Source organism: Canis aureus, chromosome 1 (genome assembly GCF_053574225.1).
Source record: "Canis aureus isolate CA01 chromosome 1, VMU_Caureus_v.1.0, whole genome shotgun sequence".
NCBI lineage: Eukaryota > Metazoa > Chordata > Mammalia > Carnivora > Canidae > Canis > Canis aureus.
In genome coordinates, this window is record NC_135611.1 from 117,288,019 (window position 1) to 117,304,503 (window position 16,485).

General features: G+C 47.3%; 1 protein-coding gene across 1 annotated transcript in view; it reads right to left on the bottom strand.

The window, feature by feature from the left end:
- Positions 1 to 16,466, bottom strand: part of WDR62 (WD repeat domain 62) — a 47,755-nt gene extending 31,289 nt beyond the window's left edge. Inside the window, exons 1-9 of the mRNA XM_077853604.1 lie at positions 16,251 to 16,466; positions 13,280 to 13,371; positions 11,368 to 11,430; positions 8,380 to 8,437; positions 7,987 to 8,157; positions 7,063 to 7,200; positions 6,470 to 6,652; positions 4,569 to 4,729; positions 3,026 to 3,215 (exon numbers count right to left, since the gene is read on the bottom strand). Coding sequence (XP_077709730.1) covers positions 3,026 to 3,215; positions 4,569 to 4,729; positions 6,470 to 6,652; positions 7,063 to 7,200; positions 7,987 to 8,157; positions 8,380 to 8,437; positions 11,368 to 11,430; positions 13,280 to 13,371; positions 16,251 to 16,427 — 1,233 coding nt within the window. The 5' untranslated portion in view covers positions 16,428 to 16,466. The remainder of the gene's footprint in view (positions 1 to 3,025; positions 3,216 to 4,568; positions 4,730 to 6,469; positions 6,653 to 7,062; positions 7,201 to 7,986; positions 8,158 to 8,379; positions 8,438 to 11,367; positions 11,431 to 13,279; positions 13,372 to 16,250) is intronic.
- Positions 16,467 to 16,485: the final 19 nt, after the last annotated feature.

Below are 16,485 nucleotides of genomic sequence, written 5' to 3' on the forward strand. Positions count from 1 at the left end.
GACCCAGCAATTCTGCTCATGGGTATATACCCTGATGGTTCCTCAAAAAGCTAACAAGATTTACCATATGGCCCAGCAATTCTGCTCATGGGTATATACCCAAAAGAACTGAAACCAGATATTCAAACCTTATACATGAACATTCATAGCAGTACTATTCATAATAGCCAAAAGGTAGAAACAACACAAATGTCCACCAACTGATGAACAGATGAATAAAATGTGGTGTATCTGCACAATGGAATATTATTCAACCTTATAAAGTACTGAAACATTACAACACAGATAAACCTTAAAAAGAGAGGTGTCTGGGTGGCTCAGTTGGTTAAGTGTCTGCCTTCAGCTCAGGCCATGGCCTTAGAGTCCTGAGATTGAGCCCCACATCGGGCTGCCTGATCAGTGGGGAGTCTGCTTCTCCCTCTGCTCCTCTCCTTGCTTGTGCTCTCTCTCTCTCAAATAATTAAAAGTCTTAAAAACCAAGACCCAAAACTTTGAAAACATACTAAAGAAAAGAAGCCAGACACAAAGTCCACATATTCTATCATTCCATTTGTATGAAATATTTAGAACAAGCAAATCCATACCAATAGAAAGCAGGTTAGGGCTGGGGGAATGGGAATAGGGAGTGATTGGTTAATGGGTACAGAGTTTCCTTTTAGAGTGATGAAAATGTTCTAGAACTAGATAATAGGGATGGTTGTACAACACTATGAGTGTACTAAATGCCACTGAATTGTACATTTTAAAATGATTTAGGGGGGTCTGGGTGGGTCAGTCAGTTAAGTGTCTGACTCTTAATTTTGTTTTAGGTTGTGTTCTCAGTGTCGTGAGATTGAGCCCTACATTGGGCTCTACACTGATCCTGCAGTTTGCTTAAGATTTTCTCTCTCACTCTCCCTCTGCTCCTTCCCCTGAACCTGCACGTGCATGCATGCATGCATACGCTCTCTCAAAACAAGTAAATTAAATGGCAAATTTTATGCTATCTGTATTTTAACACAATACATATGTACACTTACACTCCCCTAAATAAATGGGGTCAGAAGGAAGAGAACATGGTATATAATGGCTACATGAGCAGGTCACATAGATGTTGAATAACTATTTTTTAAAATTGGGAGAGAATGGAGAACATATACAAAAAAATTGTTTTAACTCTTTTTAAAATTGAGTAATTGTCATTCTTAGACTGTTGTACACATAATGTGAGAATAAATAAATGATTAACGGGGATATTCTAATTCCATCATCCCCCGTGTCTTTAGCATTCTGGAAGGATCAGTCTAATACCTATGAGCATCCCCAACACTCAGACTATGAATTTGAAGTACCAATTCAACTTGAAATCAAAACTTAGGGCTTCTTTAAGAAATGATTGATTCCAGTCTGGGATAGGAAATGTACAAGATGAAGCTGGAATATCTTGTCATCTCAAAAAACAAAAGGTAGCTACCAAAGAAAGACTACAAGGGTCATGTCCAGAGGACTCAGAAGCCAACTTGAAGAGGCTCCCAATGGTCAAAGATGGGACAATTTGAGCTTCCATAATGTTAATAATTGCAATGGATTAAAATATATCCAATATATTTACATATGAGTGTATAATGATATTAAATAAAAACAACTAGTTACCTTTAGAGGACAGGGAACCAATTCATTATCTTGAAAACTGGTAAATAAAGGGAAAGAATCAAGCATTTATCCTGCCTTTCCTATATGAAGTGTACCACTGGGTGACCAAATGGTAGATGAGGGGAAGTGTTTCTTCATATAAGTAGTCCAACTAATAAAAAGAAATGATAGAATTAGAATATCACCATATTGCAACCCCCAAGGAATAGATGGATCTAGGCATTGAGCATCAATAGCTCCTAACAATTATCAATAAACTGTACATTTCCTTTGTATGATTTTCTAGATCTGTTATTTAAAAAAAAAATTGAAGGACAAAGAGGGTTAGGACATTAGGAGTTGCAGAAGAAGAGAAAGAATGGGGTAGAGGCAATTTTTAAATCTGTACTGGCTGTTCTTTCCAGAACTGATAAAAAGATGCACCCACAGATATTTTTGTTGAGGAGAAAGATACACATAAATAATAGGCAAATGCAAAGGAAAAGAACTGAAAGAAAACATAATAAACTAATAACAAAGGTGAGGGTGAAAGTGAACAGGATTGGGGGGTGGGCAGATCAAAACAGACTTTAGCTTTGAAACATTTCACCCTTTTTTCAAGGAGAATATATTTATATATAAAATTTTAAAGTTACTTAAAAAACATTCTTGTTGAGTAAAGTGCTATCAACAGAAATGTCCGATCTATGAAAGGCAGATGGATCCGAACAAAGGGCTGAATAATGGTTGTTGAAAAGGATCGAGTTATTTCTCCTAATTCTGAACTGGGCCACTGAAAACATAATTTCTCTAGGACAAATGTTCCTCACAGTATGAAATTTTCAGGAGGGAAAAGAGGTAGAATACAATTATTTCCCCACCAGTTGTCTTATCTGCAAGGAAAACTTAGAACAGCTTTAGAGAATGAAAACACCCCCAAAGACTCATTCTCCGAAAATTTCAACACTTTAAAGAGCACTAACCTACACAAATAGCTCTCCACAGCAAGCTCTATGAGGTATACACGCTCCTGCCACGGTCCTCCCAAGTGGCTGCATGCCTCTGCCCCTCACTCCCTGCAGGTCTCTGCTTGAAGGTCAAGTTCTCAGAGAGCACCCCTGGTCTCTCTTCCCCTGGTTTTATTTTTCTTTGGAGAGGTAGTGCTGCTTGGCTGTCACTGATGATGTGTATGAGATTACTCTCCCACCCAAATGTGAGCTCCACCACGGCAGGACATTTGTCAGTTTCCTTCCCAACGAATGTCCCCAGCACCTAGAACAGCACGTGGCACCAAGTTGGGGCCCATGAGTATCCTGTGAAGGAATGGCTGAATGGGTTCCCCAAACTGCAGAAGCTTTCCCCAGCTGAGCCCCGGATGGGAGCTGAGCAGGGGCAGAGAGGAAGAGGGGCTCACCTCCACGTTCCAGACGTAGGAGCTGTGGAAGAGCTCCGACCACATCTTGCCTACTTTGTTGATGTCTTTGACGTCCCAGATGTAGATGCTGTGGTCCTTATACACGCAGGACAGCCACTGATGGATGGGGTCGAAGGTCAGCGCCACTGTATCTGGGTAGACTGCTTCTGCCTTCCTGCAGAAGAGGAAGCTAACAAGGCCACATGGGTTATCAGTCGCCATCAATGGCAGTGTGAGTATCAATGACAGCTGCCTCTGGTGACACTCAAGCTGCCATCAATGACAGCTGCCTCTGGGGACACTCAAGCTGCCTCTTGCCTGGCAATGCCATCCCTTATAATTGAGGTGTGGTTCATCTCCCACTCCAACTCTACTTCTTCTCTCCTTCTTCTTTTGCTTTTGCTTCTAGTACAGTGGTTGTTAACTGGAAGTTCCTGCCTGGCCCCTGAGAACATCTGAATTTTCACCTTCCCTCATCTCACCCAACCCAAGCTCCATCCTTTTTCTGAGCATGGAAGGATAATGGGCATGTATGTACCTTAGTTCTCTCACACTGGCCTCACCAACACATGACCAAAAGTCCCTATGCCAGGGCTGGGGTGCTGTCCCCTGGCCTAGGGCCTCCCTACAAAGGCTATAGTTTACTGAGCACTTACTACGCGACGATTAGAGAGCTTTAGCTACCGAATCCTTGGTATCCACGAGAGGTAGGTACTATATTTCACAGATGAGAAAACTAAAGCACACACGGCGAAGGTGGCAGGGGGGCTGGGCAGCCTGGTCACTATAACACAACACTGTGTGTCACTCAGAAAAGGTACCCAGGAGGTAGTGTCCAGCAATTTACAAACAGGCAGCCCCAGGCACCCAGCACCCAGTTAGGTAGCCCTTGCCCCCAATAGCCTTACAACAAAGGGGAAGATACACCATAGCTCAGCCCTTCAACCTGCTTTCAACATGGCAGCCAGACAGATTTAATGCTTAAGGCCAACCATATAACTGATGCCAATGCCTGCAATCTCCAGTGGCTGCCCAATGACCCCAGAAAAGACTATAAGCTCCCCTGCAGGCTTCCATCAATGTTCAGACCAGTCTCCTAACATTCTCCCTGGCACACTGGGCTCTGGCCATGCAGCCTCTAGTTGTACCTGCAACACGCCAAGCCCAGGGCACTTTCCCCTTCAGGTCTTTATACTTGCTATTAGGACCTACCTCTCCACATAGCTGGCTCCTCCTCACCAGAGACTTCCTCTGGCTCCCAATCAACATAGCCCGACCCCTAAGCACTTTCCTTCCTGAGTTCCTGGTTTATTTCACCCAAGCATTTATGACGATCTCAAATGACCTTGTTTGTAAACTTGTTTGGCATCAAGCTCCCTCACTAGACTGCAGACTTCATGGTGGCAGAGATTTTGCTGCCTTGTAATAGCTCTATCCTTCTAGTGCAGGGCCAGCCAGATAGGTACATGAAGCTTGATGCACGAATGGATGTCGGGAGACAGACTCTGCGTGGGCCCCTCTCCTACCCTGTGCTAGGCCGTACCTGGGCTCCAGAGCCTGGGCCACGTCCACCCCAAGGTAGTGTGGTTTTGGCAGGTTTGCAAGGTATTGCAGGCTGTGGGCCTGGAACATGCGGACGATCCCATCTGTGCAGCCGCAGAAGATGAGCTCCTGGCTGACACAGAGGCATGAAGATAAGGAGACCTGTGGGGGCAAAGGGGACTCAAGTGGACTTGGTGCTGCATGTGGCCCAGTTCAGAGACATAGGGACTAACAGAGCAGAATTCAGCCTCTGAGAAGCCTTAGAGTTCCTTGGGTTTGAGGAGCCCATTTTGGCAAATTTTAAACTTCTGAAGTCAGGAGATGGCAGTCACTATTGGAGAAAACGTGCCAGTAGGCAGACAGAGGCACAAACTGTGACAGAACTGTTATCACTGTCTACAGAGGAACTCAGCTGTCTGTGGAAAATAATCTGTTCAGCAATTTGTGACTTCAGATAGGTAACATGCAGTACCAGGGTTGAATTTGAGGCTTATGTTTTTCCCCTACTGTTTAAAAACAACTTCATAGAGATACTTCAAAGCAACACAGAAAAATGTTACTATATACAGAAAAGACTATCAGACTATCTATCCCGCCAGGATACACAGATGGAAGGGGCAGGAAGTGCCAGACCTCTGGACACAGATTAGAGGAGCTTTTCCAAATCTAGAGGGATTTAATTTATAAGTCATTTAAGACAACTGCTCAGGGGCTAACCGTCCATCTGTTGGAAGCTTTGGACTTGCTTGAGCTGCTAAAGTTCTAAAAAGAAGATTCAGGGATCCCTGGGTGGCGCAGCGGGTTAGCGCCTGCCTTTGGCCCAGGGCGCGATCCTGGAGACCCGGGATCGAATCCCACATCGGGCTCTCGGTGCATGGAGCCTGCTTCTCCCTCTGCCTGTGTCTCTGCCTCTCTCTCTCTCTCTCTCTCTGTGACTATCATAAATAAATAAAAAAAAAATTTAAAAAAAAATAAAAATAAAAAAAATAAAAAGAAGATTCAAATGAGAAAAAAAAAATGATGTTTAACCAACTAGGAAAAACAGACGAAATTTCAAATTCTTCCACAGGCCTGACACCGTGCCATTAGCCCTAAAGGTGAGTTCTGGAAGAGAGCCACAAGAGCAGGAGTAGGAAAAGGAGGGAACACAAGAAAAGTGTGGATTCAAACCCTCAGATCCTGAAGAAATGTGGTTCTGCAATTTAGAGATATATCCAGTCTTTAATTTAAAATGTTTAAAAAAAGAAAATGTTACATATTTTAATAGTCTTTTTTGACTGAAACATTAAGTCAATAATACCTTAGTTTTGTTTTTTTTTAATATTTTTATGTATTTACTTATTCATGGTGGGGCGGGGCAGAGACACAGGCAGAGGGAGAAGCAGGCTCCATGCAGGGAACACCATGTGGGACATCCCAGGACTCCAGGATCATGCCCTGGCCTGAAGGCAGGCACCAAACCACTGAGCCACCCAGGGATCCCCCCTTAGTTTGTTTTGTAAATGCGGTCATCCAATCAATCAATCAATCAATCAGGTCATCCCACCAGCTAAGAGAACTCAGTGAAGAGAAATGGGAACTGGATCTAATAGTCATGGGAGAGCAATTATAGCCTTGACCCCATTATAGGGTACCAGGTACTGTGCTAAGCACCTTACATTTTACAGATTACAGATGAGGAACCTGTGCTAAGTGTCTTACATTTTCCATTTTACAGATGAGGAACCTGAGTCCCAGGGAGGGAAACTCACTCACCCAGAGTCTCACAAGCACAACTTCTGAGCAGTCAAACCCAGAGCTAGTGGGACCAACTACCAGGTAGGGATATCATTGAGTGTCCCTTGAGACATGTCCTGGGAAGAGTGTTTTCCCCACTGATGGCAAGGAGGGAGGGTGGTGTACCTTCAAGTCGATCCACTTCTCCAGCACTCTCTTCTCATTGAACTGGCAAAGGAGGCCCGAGTAGGACACACAGAAGGTGTTGCCTGCCATCTTGCCCCGGCCACAAGCCACGCCACAGAAGATGTTGTTGTGCAGCTCACCCAGGATGCCCGAACGCCCTATGAGGGGAACTGTGCCCGTCACCTGGAGGCATAACAGGGCACAGTAAGACACTGTCCACATGGCCTAGACCCCAGCAAGGTCACCATGGAACTCTCCCGACCAGAGAATATGACACATAGCTAAATAGAAGGACTCTGAGACATTCTGCCAAATGGGAGAGAAGGAAAGAAAAAACAGCACACACTTCCAGGCAGAGTGGCTGGAAGGCAGCAGTCTAGGAAAGAGGTCTGGTCCCAGGGTCAGTGGGTGGGGAAGATATTTCCCAGCAGGGCCTCACAGCACCTGAAGAGAGGCCCAGAAGCAGAAGCTGAACCGGAGGCCAGAAAGCCTCTGAGACCACAGCCTCTAAATCTCAGGTAGAAACAGGAGTCCATACTGCCCTCAGTGGTTACTCCCCAGGCTTGGCTAAGGGGGCAGGGGCAGAAACCTACCTTTGCTTCTGTGGAGACTTCCAAGAACCAGAACCTCACGTGTCGGTTCCCTACGGTGACAAAATAGCTGCTGTCCTCTGAGAAGGAGAGAGCAATGACCCTGCATGATACTTTGTTGGAAGCCACCACGATGTCTTTCTGGAAGAATCAATGCAGAGAAGTTCACTCTAGCACCTACCCATTGGATCGTTTGTGCCTTTGCCCTCAGCCCTGCATCTCCCCACCCTCCCCTGCTCCAAGTCATTTTTCTTTGAGTCCTCCAGTGAGCTGCTTTATGGGAAAACCTATGTGTGGCACTCATATCATTCCCAATACAGAGGACACTGAGGCTTGGAAAGGTTTCCACGTGTAAGTTCCAGAGCTCTCCCCAAGAGTCCAACCTCTATAGCTCATACATGGCTGAGCCTTCACAGGATGTAATCCTCTCAATAGTCCTAGATGCTAGGAAGGTGCTTCTCCCCACCTCTTCCAGGCTCAGAGAGGTGGAGTCATGTGCTCAAGATCACACACCAGATTATGAGGAGAGCCAGGACTTGGTACCCATTTCTGCACCTCCAAGTCCTCCCCTAGCTGTTCCAACATCCAGTCTTCTAGTTTGTATCAACTTCTTGAATTCTCAGAACTCGATAAGGTAGATACTAGTATATCCATTTTACACATGAGGATGACTCACAGAGAAGTCAAATCATTTGCTCAAGGTCACAGCTGGTTGACATGAAAATAATTATGTAATTCCACTAGTTGAGAGCTCATCACATGCCTCACAATGTCTAGAACAGGGACCAGCATCCAGTAGGTGTTCAATAAATATTTTCTGGATAAATGAACACTTTACCAAATTATCTCATTTCGTTTGCTGAATGCCTGAGCCTCAGGGTGCTCTGGCAGCTGGTTACCTGCCCATACTCCCACCGGCCATCTCACCTTCCAGTCCCAGACGTTGAGTACCATGTCGTGCTGGTAGCCCATGGACACAATGTGCTTCATATTGGGGGAGAAGGCCACACAGGCCACGCCGTACTTGTGGCCCAGCATCTCTGCCACCTGACTCTTCTCATCCACGTCCCAGATGCGCACAGCAGGCCTGTGCCCGTTCTGGGGAAGGTGGGGCCATTACTGCTGATAAGTTGTGTACCAGGCAGGGCTAGAAGGGCTATTAGGGCTGAAATTGGCATTGCCCCAGGACATGCCCAAAAGCCACCACCCCCAACTGCCAAGGGGCTTTCTGGCCTGGGAAGAAGCTATTCTAGGGTATAAGGCAGGGGTATAAGGAGCGGTCCCAAGATCCCTTCCCACCCAATCACCATCACAACTCACCTCCCCTGTCACTATGTACTTCCCATCAGGGGAGAAGGCCAGAGCACTCAGAGACTTCCTGGGGGTAAGGAAAGGGGTTGGTCACTGGTTTCAAGGAGGACAGGCAGCCAGACTCCCATCTGGCTGTGCTCCTACAACTCTGCCCACCTTTTGCTCCCAAGCCTTGAAAGAGGCCAGGAGAGGGGAGTGCCAGCAGCTCCCATAGAGCCAATGCTGCCTGTGTGCTCAGCACAGCACACAGTGTGTTCCTTGCTTTACCTGCTGCCAGTAGGGGGGGCAGTGGCAAAGGGAAATGGGGGAAAAAGCAAAGGCCCCAAACCCAGATAGGGTGGTCACTGTACAGGGACCTTCCTTTTCTCTCCCTCAGCAGGGGGTGGGCTCCCTGAGACCCCACCCATCCTGTATCCCTGAGAAATTCAGGAGGAAATGGTACGGATCTGGCCTAATGATGGGAGTGGCACTAAGGGGAGGAGCCTGGCAGACAGCACAGGAGACAGCCTGCAGCATGTGCTCCATTGCTAAATACACAAGGTATTCTGGAAAACCCATGAACAATCAACATGTTTCTCTCCAGCCTGCACAAGGGCTGAATGACTAGACTAGTTTGCACGTTTTCTTGGCAGCAAGTTTCATGGTTCCCAGACTACACTGTTGTTTTCCTCTTCCCTCTCCCTTTTATCTATGTTAATTGTCCAATGATTGTCTCCCTCACATGAGTTAATTAGTGTGCAGATAATTAAGTAAATGCTCTAAGCTTTGACAACCTCATAGAACATTTATCAGCATCCCCTCAACTCTCTGGTGGCTTCCCATCACTCCTCCAGCGGCAGACAAGGCAAGCTGCCTATGGGATAGCCACTTGCCCCTCCTTGTCCAATTTGGATCAGAACCCAAATTTTAATTAGGATGGCAGTGTCCCCAGCAGGAGTACATTCCTCACCTCTCTTGCAGCTACACAGCTACCTGATTTATTCTGTCCAGTGAGAGGTAAGCTGAAATGCTGGGTGGGATTTCCTGAAAAGCTTCTCAAAGGGGATTCTTCGATCTGATCCCCAGTTGTTCTCCTTCTGGACGTGACAGCCAGAACTCCATCTTGGACCATGAGACAACCTCAAGAAGCCTCACAACAGGCATGGTGGAACAGAAAGACAGGCACACTGGGGTTCCTGATGCTTACAGAGACACCAGCCATCTGGGTGCCCACCATTGTGCAAGAAGAGTATGCCCTTGTGTCTGAAGCCATGATTGTTGTGGGTTTCTGTTGTGTGCAGCCACTCCTAACCTGTCGCATGCCCTGACCCTATGCCCGGCCCTCTGCAAAATGCTATATGGGCATCGCTGCACTGATTCCTCAGACGCGTTCTCGAAGTCAGGACTCTGAGTCAGTTTTGAGGTGAAGAGACCTCAACACAGGGAAGTCCTGCCCAAGTTATCTAACCTGACAGGGCAGTGCACTGTTCACACATCAGAATTCTCTGCAGAGCCTTGAAATATGTCAAAGCCGTGCTATGACCAGTAAACAAAAGTCTGGGGAGGAACAGGGTAGTATCTGCAGTTTCACAGAAGCTCCCCACAAGATGCTCGCTAATCACTGGAAGAAAAGAGAGGCTTCCCGGTGGGAAAGCCCCACGATGGGAAAGCAGATGCCACCTTTGTCAGGGGCCCAAGTGAACACCACTGGTCACAGGAGATACCAGTACCATGCCACTCCCGCTAGAATGCACTGAGGAGAAAGTAGCATTCCTTCTGCTGCAGAACCTCAGTTTATGAGGAAACATCAGACACACCGAAGGCTGGGGCATTCTACAAAATACCTGGCCCATACTCCTCAGGTGTCATGGTCAGGAATGTCAAGGACAGATGAAAAAACTGCTTCAGTCTGAAAAAGACTAAAGAGACCACTAAATAAAACACGTGATTCTGGACAGAATACTTTTGCTATAAAGAATGTTCCTGGGGGCAGCCCCAGTGGCCCAGCGGTTTAGCGGGGCCTTCAGCCTGGGGCGTGATCCTGGAGACCCGGGATACAGTCCCCGTGGAGCCTGCTTCTCCCTCTGTGTCTCTGCCCCCCTCTCTCTCTGTGTGTGTCATGAATAAATGAAATCTTAAAAAAAAAAAAAAAAAAAAAAAAGAACGTTCTTGGGATACATGGCAAAACTCGAAAGAGACCTAGATGGTAGTGATGTACCAATTTTAATTTCCTGCTTTTGGTGAGTGTATTGTGGTTTTGAATGGTAACCCCTCCCTCCCTGGAAATATACACTGAAACATTCAGAGGTACAGGGGCATCCTGTCGGCGGCTTACTCTCAAATGGTTCGGGAAAAAAAATTACCTATATAGATGGTTATACAGGCACTCTTTGTACGGTTCGTTAAAGTCTAAAACTATTGCAATATAAAAAGTCAAAAAATTGCCAATACCCAGCAGTGGTTTCTGTTTCTGCTTCACCTCGCCTTCACTCACTCCTCCATTCCAGGCACAGGAATCCCTGGGCTGCTCCTCAAAAAACTCAAGATTTGTAACCACTATAGGGCCTTTGCCCTTGCTGCTCCCTCTACCTGGAACACTCTCCCCACACTTGCACAAGGGTCACCTCCTTACTCCTCTCAGGTCTCAGCCTCCGAGAGGCCCTCCCTGGGCCCTCCGACGTGGCTCCCTTCTCCCCCACTGGTCAGTGCCCGCACACCTGCCCTAATCCTCATCATTTCCTCCACAGCAATGGTCAAAGTTAGCTAGTAGTTTGCCAACTGGTTTAGTCTGTCTCCAACGATGAGCTGTCAGCCCTACAAGAGCAGAGATTCTCAGTTTTTTCTGTTCGCTATCATGAGCACTGGATCACTACCTAGCACAAGGCAACAGAATGTCGCCGAACCCATGTGTCAGTGAATGAGTTAGTCACCCACCTCAAGCTTCCAAGCAACATGGGGAAGGGGGCATGCGCCAGGACCCCAGTCCCACCGCTACCCAATGCCCAGGCCCCAGCATACCTGGCAGTGTTAAAAATGTGCTGCTGCTTGTTCTCCTTGGGGTTCAAAATCACCACCACACAGCTGGGGAGAAAGAGGAAAATGTGTCAAAACTAAGGGAAGTAATGGGGGTCCAGGGATGATTCTCTTCCCAACAAAAGAGCCCATATATAAATAAGGCTCCCTCTGGACAGAAGATTCTCTCTTCTCCCTCCAGGTATTTATGCTGAGAATTCTAGAGTACTATATATTCTATTTTACAGATTTTTTTTTATTTGACAGAGAGAGAGAGAGAGAGAGAGAGAGAGAACAAGCAGGGGGAGCAGCAGGCAGAGGGAGAGAGAGAAGCAGGCTCTCCCCTGAGCAGGGAGCCCGATGTGGGGCTTGATCCCAGGACCCTGAGATCATAACCCGAACCAAAGGCAGATGCTTAACTGACTGAGCCACCCAGGCACCCCTAAATAATATATTCTTTTTTTTAATAATTATTTTTATTTTTATTTATTTATTTATTTATTTATTCATGAGAGACGAGAGGGGGGGGGGGCAGAGACACAAGCAGAGGGAGACACTGGCTCCATGCAGGGAGCTGGATGTGGGACTCGATCCTGGGTCTTCAGGATCAGGCCCTAGACTGAAGGCGGCACTAAACCGCTGAGCCACCCGGGCTGCCCTAAATAATATATTCTTAAATAAAAACCAACATTTCCTCTGTCAGGCCCTAGGCTCCTAAAGATCTATGTGCACCATCTCTTTAAATCCTCACAATTGGGGCACCTCGGTGGCTCAGTGGCTGAGCATCTGCCTTTGGCTCTGGTCGTGATCCTGGGGTCTGGGATTGAGTCCTGCATCAGGCTCCCTTCAGGAAGCCTGCTTCTCCCTCTGCCTGTGTCTCTGCCAATCTCTCTCGGTCTCTCGTGAATAAATAGATCAAATCTTTATTTTTTTAAAAAAACGATTCATTTATTTATTCACGAGAGACACACAGAGAGAGAAAGGCAGAGACACAGGCAGAGGGAGAAGCAGGACCCCTGCAGGGATCCCGACGCGGGACTCGATCCCGGATCCCAGGACCATGCCCCGAGCCGAAGGCAGACGCTCAACTGCTGAGCCACCTAGGCATCCCAGATAAAATCTTTAAAAAAATAAAAAAATCCTGTGACAATTACCAGGTGAAGCTGGACATCTTAGTCTCCCTTTTAGAGATGAGGAAACTTGAAAACCAGAGAGGGAAAATCCTTTGCCCAGGGCTACCAGCAGGTCGGGGACAGAGTGGGAATATGAATCCACACCTATCAGATTTAAGAGTCCACCCCTAGACGGCATCCCAAAGACTGAATAACACATACAATTCATCAGGAATGACCACAGGTCTGTCATGCCCTAGAATAGACTAGGTCAGTATTTGTGGAATAAACAGTAGGAGGATATCTTTCAGTCCTCTCAACCACCTAAGAGGAAGATATCATTAGTTCTGTTTTATGAATGAAAAAGGAGGTGCTGGGGCACCTGGGTGGCTCAGCAGTTGTGCATCTGTCTTTGGCTCAGGGCATGATATGGGGTCCTGGGATCAAGTCCCACATTAGGTTCCCTGTGAGGAGCCTGCTTCTCCCTCTGCCTATGTGTCTCATAAATAAATAAATAAATAAAAATCTTAAAAAAGAAAAAGAAAAAGGAAAAGGAGGTATTCACAGAAGAGTACATGTTGAAGCTGGGACACAAATTCAGGCTGTCTGACACCATGGCTTGGGTCTTTCCGAGAATCATTGCCACATGCCACCTGCAGTTACAGTAGGGCTTTCACAGTGCTCACCACAAGCCAGTACTGTTCTAGACACAGATGGGCCTGTGGAATCCTCTCCACAGCCCTCAGGGGTAGAGAGCTCATCTGCATTCTACAGATGGAAAAACCAAGTCCCATTCATTCACTCACCCTGCTAGGTAGGCCACATGGCCTGTGTTGGGGTCACAGGTTAGGCCACTGCTGTTCTGGGCTGTGATGCCAAGTACCTTCTCGAGTGACACCTGTGGGGAAAAAGCCCAGGTCAGAAGAACCTTCCCAATAGGTCCTTTGTGGCACCAGTGCCTCAGCCACCCATTCAGTGCCTGTTACATACAACACTGAGCTTCTACAGTCATGCCACCAACACCTAACATTTGTTCTCGAGATTCCTTTGAAAGACACAGAATGGTGAGGAAGACAAACAAAAATCCCTGCCCTAGTGGAGATGGGATGGAGGACATAAAAAATATACAGAACAAATATGTAAAATAGATGTCAGATGATGATAGGAGCAAGAGAGAAAAATAAAGCAGGGAAGAAGATTGGGAGTATAGGGGAAGGAGAGGCCTCACTGAGAAGGCGGCCTCTGAGTACATTTCTAAGTATTTTATATGGATTAAAGATTTGAAACCCCACAACCCAAAGAAGAAGGCACAACTGTCATCACTCCACAGGTGTGGGGATTTTGAGGCGAGGTCATTGAGCCTCAAAATCCCCACACCTGTGGAATGGCAAGGTTGGGATACAAACCCAGCTAGTCTCTGGCTCCAAAGCCAGTACCCTGGGCCCTGAAGGAGAGACACAGCAGTGAGCAAGAGTGGACACCATCTGTTCCCTCAGCAAATTCATAGTCTAGAGGTTCAACAAGTAAAGAAACAAATGAATAGTCACACTTAAAATTTTTAAATTCTCTAAGCAAAGTAATTTAAATGAACAAGTCACTATCATGGTTGATTGAAACTGTTTAGAATATGAACTACTAGAATTGTATTTTCATATTTTGAATATACTAGTTTCAAATTATTATTATTTTTTTAAATTTAAAGATTGTATTTATTCATGAGAGACACACACACACACAGAGAGAGAGAGAGAGAGAGAGAGAGGCAGAGACACAGGCAGAGGGAGAAGCAGGCTCCACACAGGGAGCCCGATATGGGACCCGACCCCAGGACCCCAGGATCACGCCCTGGGCCGAAGGCAGGCGCCAAACTGCTGAGCCACCCAGGGATCCCATAGTTTCAAATTATTATAAAGCAAAACATTCTCAAGCAAGTCCTTGGCTTTAGAAATGAGAGGCAAACATAGGATAATAATAACTAGCTCTTCTTGAGCATTTACCAGGAGCCAGGCACTGTTTAAATACCTGTACTGACTTATGCTCACAATAACCCTGCGGTCATTATCATCATCATCATCATCTCCATCTTACAGATGAGGCTATAAAGGGGCCCAGAGAGGTAACCCACCCAGGAAGGAGCAGCAGCAGGACTCTATTCCAAACAATCAAACAATGGCACTCACATTGTTTTTCTATCTGTCAACCAGCATTACTGGGCATTAATATAATATAATGGTCATTTTTAGAGTACATCTTTTGTAAGCCAGATGGACTCTGTGCCACCAAACAAGAATAAATAAATGACACCAATTATCCAAGTTACACAATCAAAGCAGTAGTAGCTACCACTAATAAGAGTACTTGCAATGTGCCAGGTATTGTTCTAATGCTTAAGATACGTGAGTTCACTTAATCCTCACAAATACCCTGCAAGGGAATATTTATATTATTATCATCATTTGACAGATGAGGAAACTGAGGCACAGAAAAGTTCATAACAAGAACAGAATTAAGGTTTAAGCCCAGGCAGTCTGGGTCCAGAGGCCGCTTAACCACGTTGCTGTCTCTCTGAAATCCCCATTGCTATTCCTTTATTTTACACGCAGTTTAGAGTACTTTCAGGAACATACAAGAGAAAAGCTATGAAGTACAGCATGCTAGGTAAGAGATTAAAGTAGGTGTCTATCTTAGGTGGGGGGGTTCAAAAAGGCGGCTCAGGCTGGAGATATTCAGGCTGAGATTTGAGGAATGAGGAGCCAGCCAGGTGGACTGCAGCAAAAAGGCCCAAAGGACTCAGCAAACACTTGGGAGGCGGTAAAGAGCTTGGAGCCTCGGGAAAACAGCTGGCTAATGTGACCTAACACTGATAAAAAGGGAGGACAACGGAGGTACAGCCAGAGAGGTAGGGAGGGGCCACTTGCCTAGCTAGGCCTTGCAGCCAGGAATGGGTGATATAATCAGAGTGTAGCAGGACGCCAGGTGGCAGAAACAAGATCCACCAGGATCTACCGTGTTTCCACCCTCTATCTGGCCTCTGCCAAGAGCAGGTCATGGTCACGATTTCATCTCTGCTCCCTGCAACTCCGTGGCATGATTACTGTCAACTTCTCTTTTATAAAAATAGACTTTGTAGCTCGGAGAGTTGGAGAACCATTTTCTTAAATCGCTGGTGTGCTAAGAGAATTCCTTGTACCTACTCTAAAATCGTCTTTGATTTTCTATCTAAGGACGTCGGGGACTATTCTGTATGTCAACCCCCACTTCGGAAGCGCTGCTGAGGTTTTACATTTACTCACACAGTGTCCGTAACCTGGGGTGGCAACATGCGCCAAGAATTCCACGTCGGTAAGGGTGGAAGGAAGGAAAGGGCGGGCAGGTGGGGCGAGAAGGTGGAATGAGCTGAGGGACAGACGAGGTGGGTAGCGCTCGGGACTGCACACTGACTGGTGGGGACCCTAAAGATCCAGCGTAGGGCGGGGTCAACAAAAATGAAGGGCCAGAGAGACATCTAACGGTGACTGAAGGGAGAGGCAGGAAGGAGGGCGAGGGTGATCAGAACTAAAATACCCTCCGAGGGAAGGGAGAGCTGGGACGGGTCTGAAGGGCAGTGCCTGAGGGAGAGGAGACGGGAGGGTGGGAGGGGCCTGCGAGACGCCGCGGGCCAGACCGGAGTCCGAGGGGCCGAGCCGAGGGCTGAGGCGGGGCCGGCGATCCGGGGGCGGGGCCGGGGGCGGCCGCCGAACCCCGGGACTGGGGTGGGCAGGGCAAACAGCTCCTCACCCGGTTCTGCACCGTGTCCTCCGGCGCCGTCGAGAGTCGTGTCCGCCGCCGGAGACAGAGCGGCGGGGCGGGGGGCGGAGAGCACTGGCCCCTCCGCGCCGGAACCCCCGCCGCGCCGGACGGCGGCTTCTCCACTGCATCGTTGCGCGCGTAGCCTCCGGGCCCCAAGGCCGCCATCGACGCGCCGGAGCCCGGCAACCGTTAGGCTCCTCAACCGCTGCCGCCGCCGCCGCCG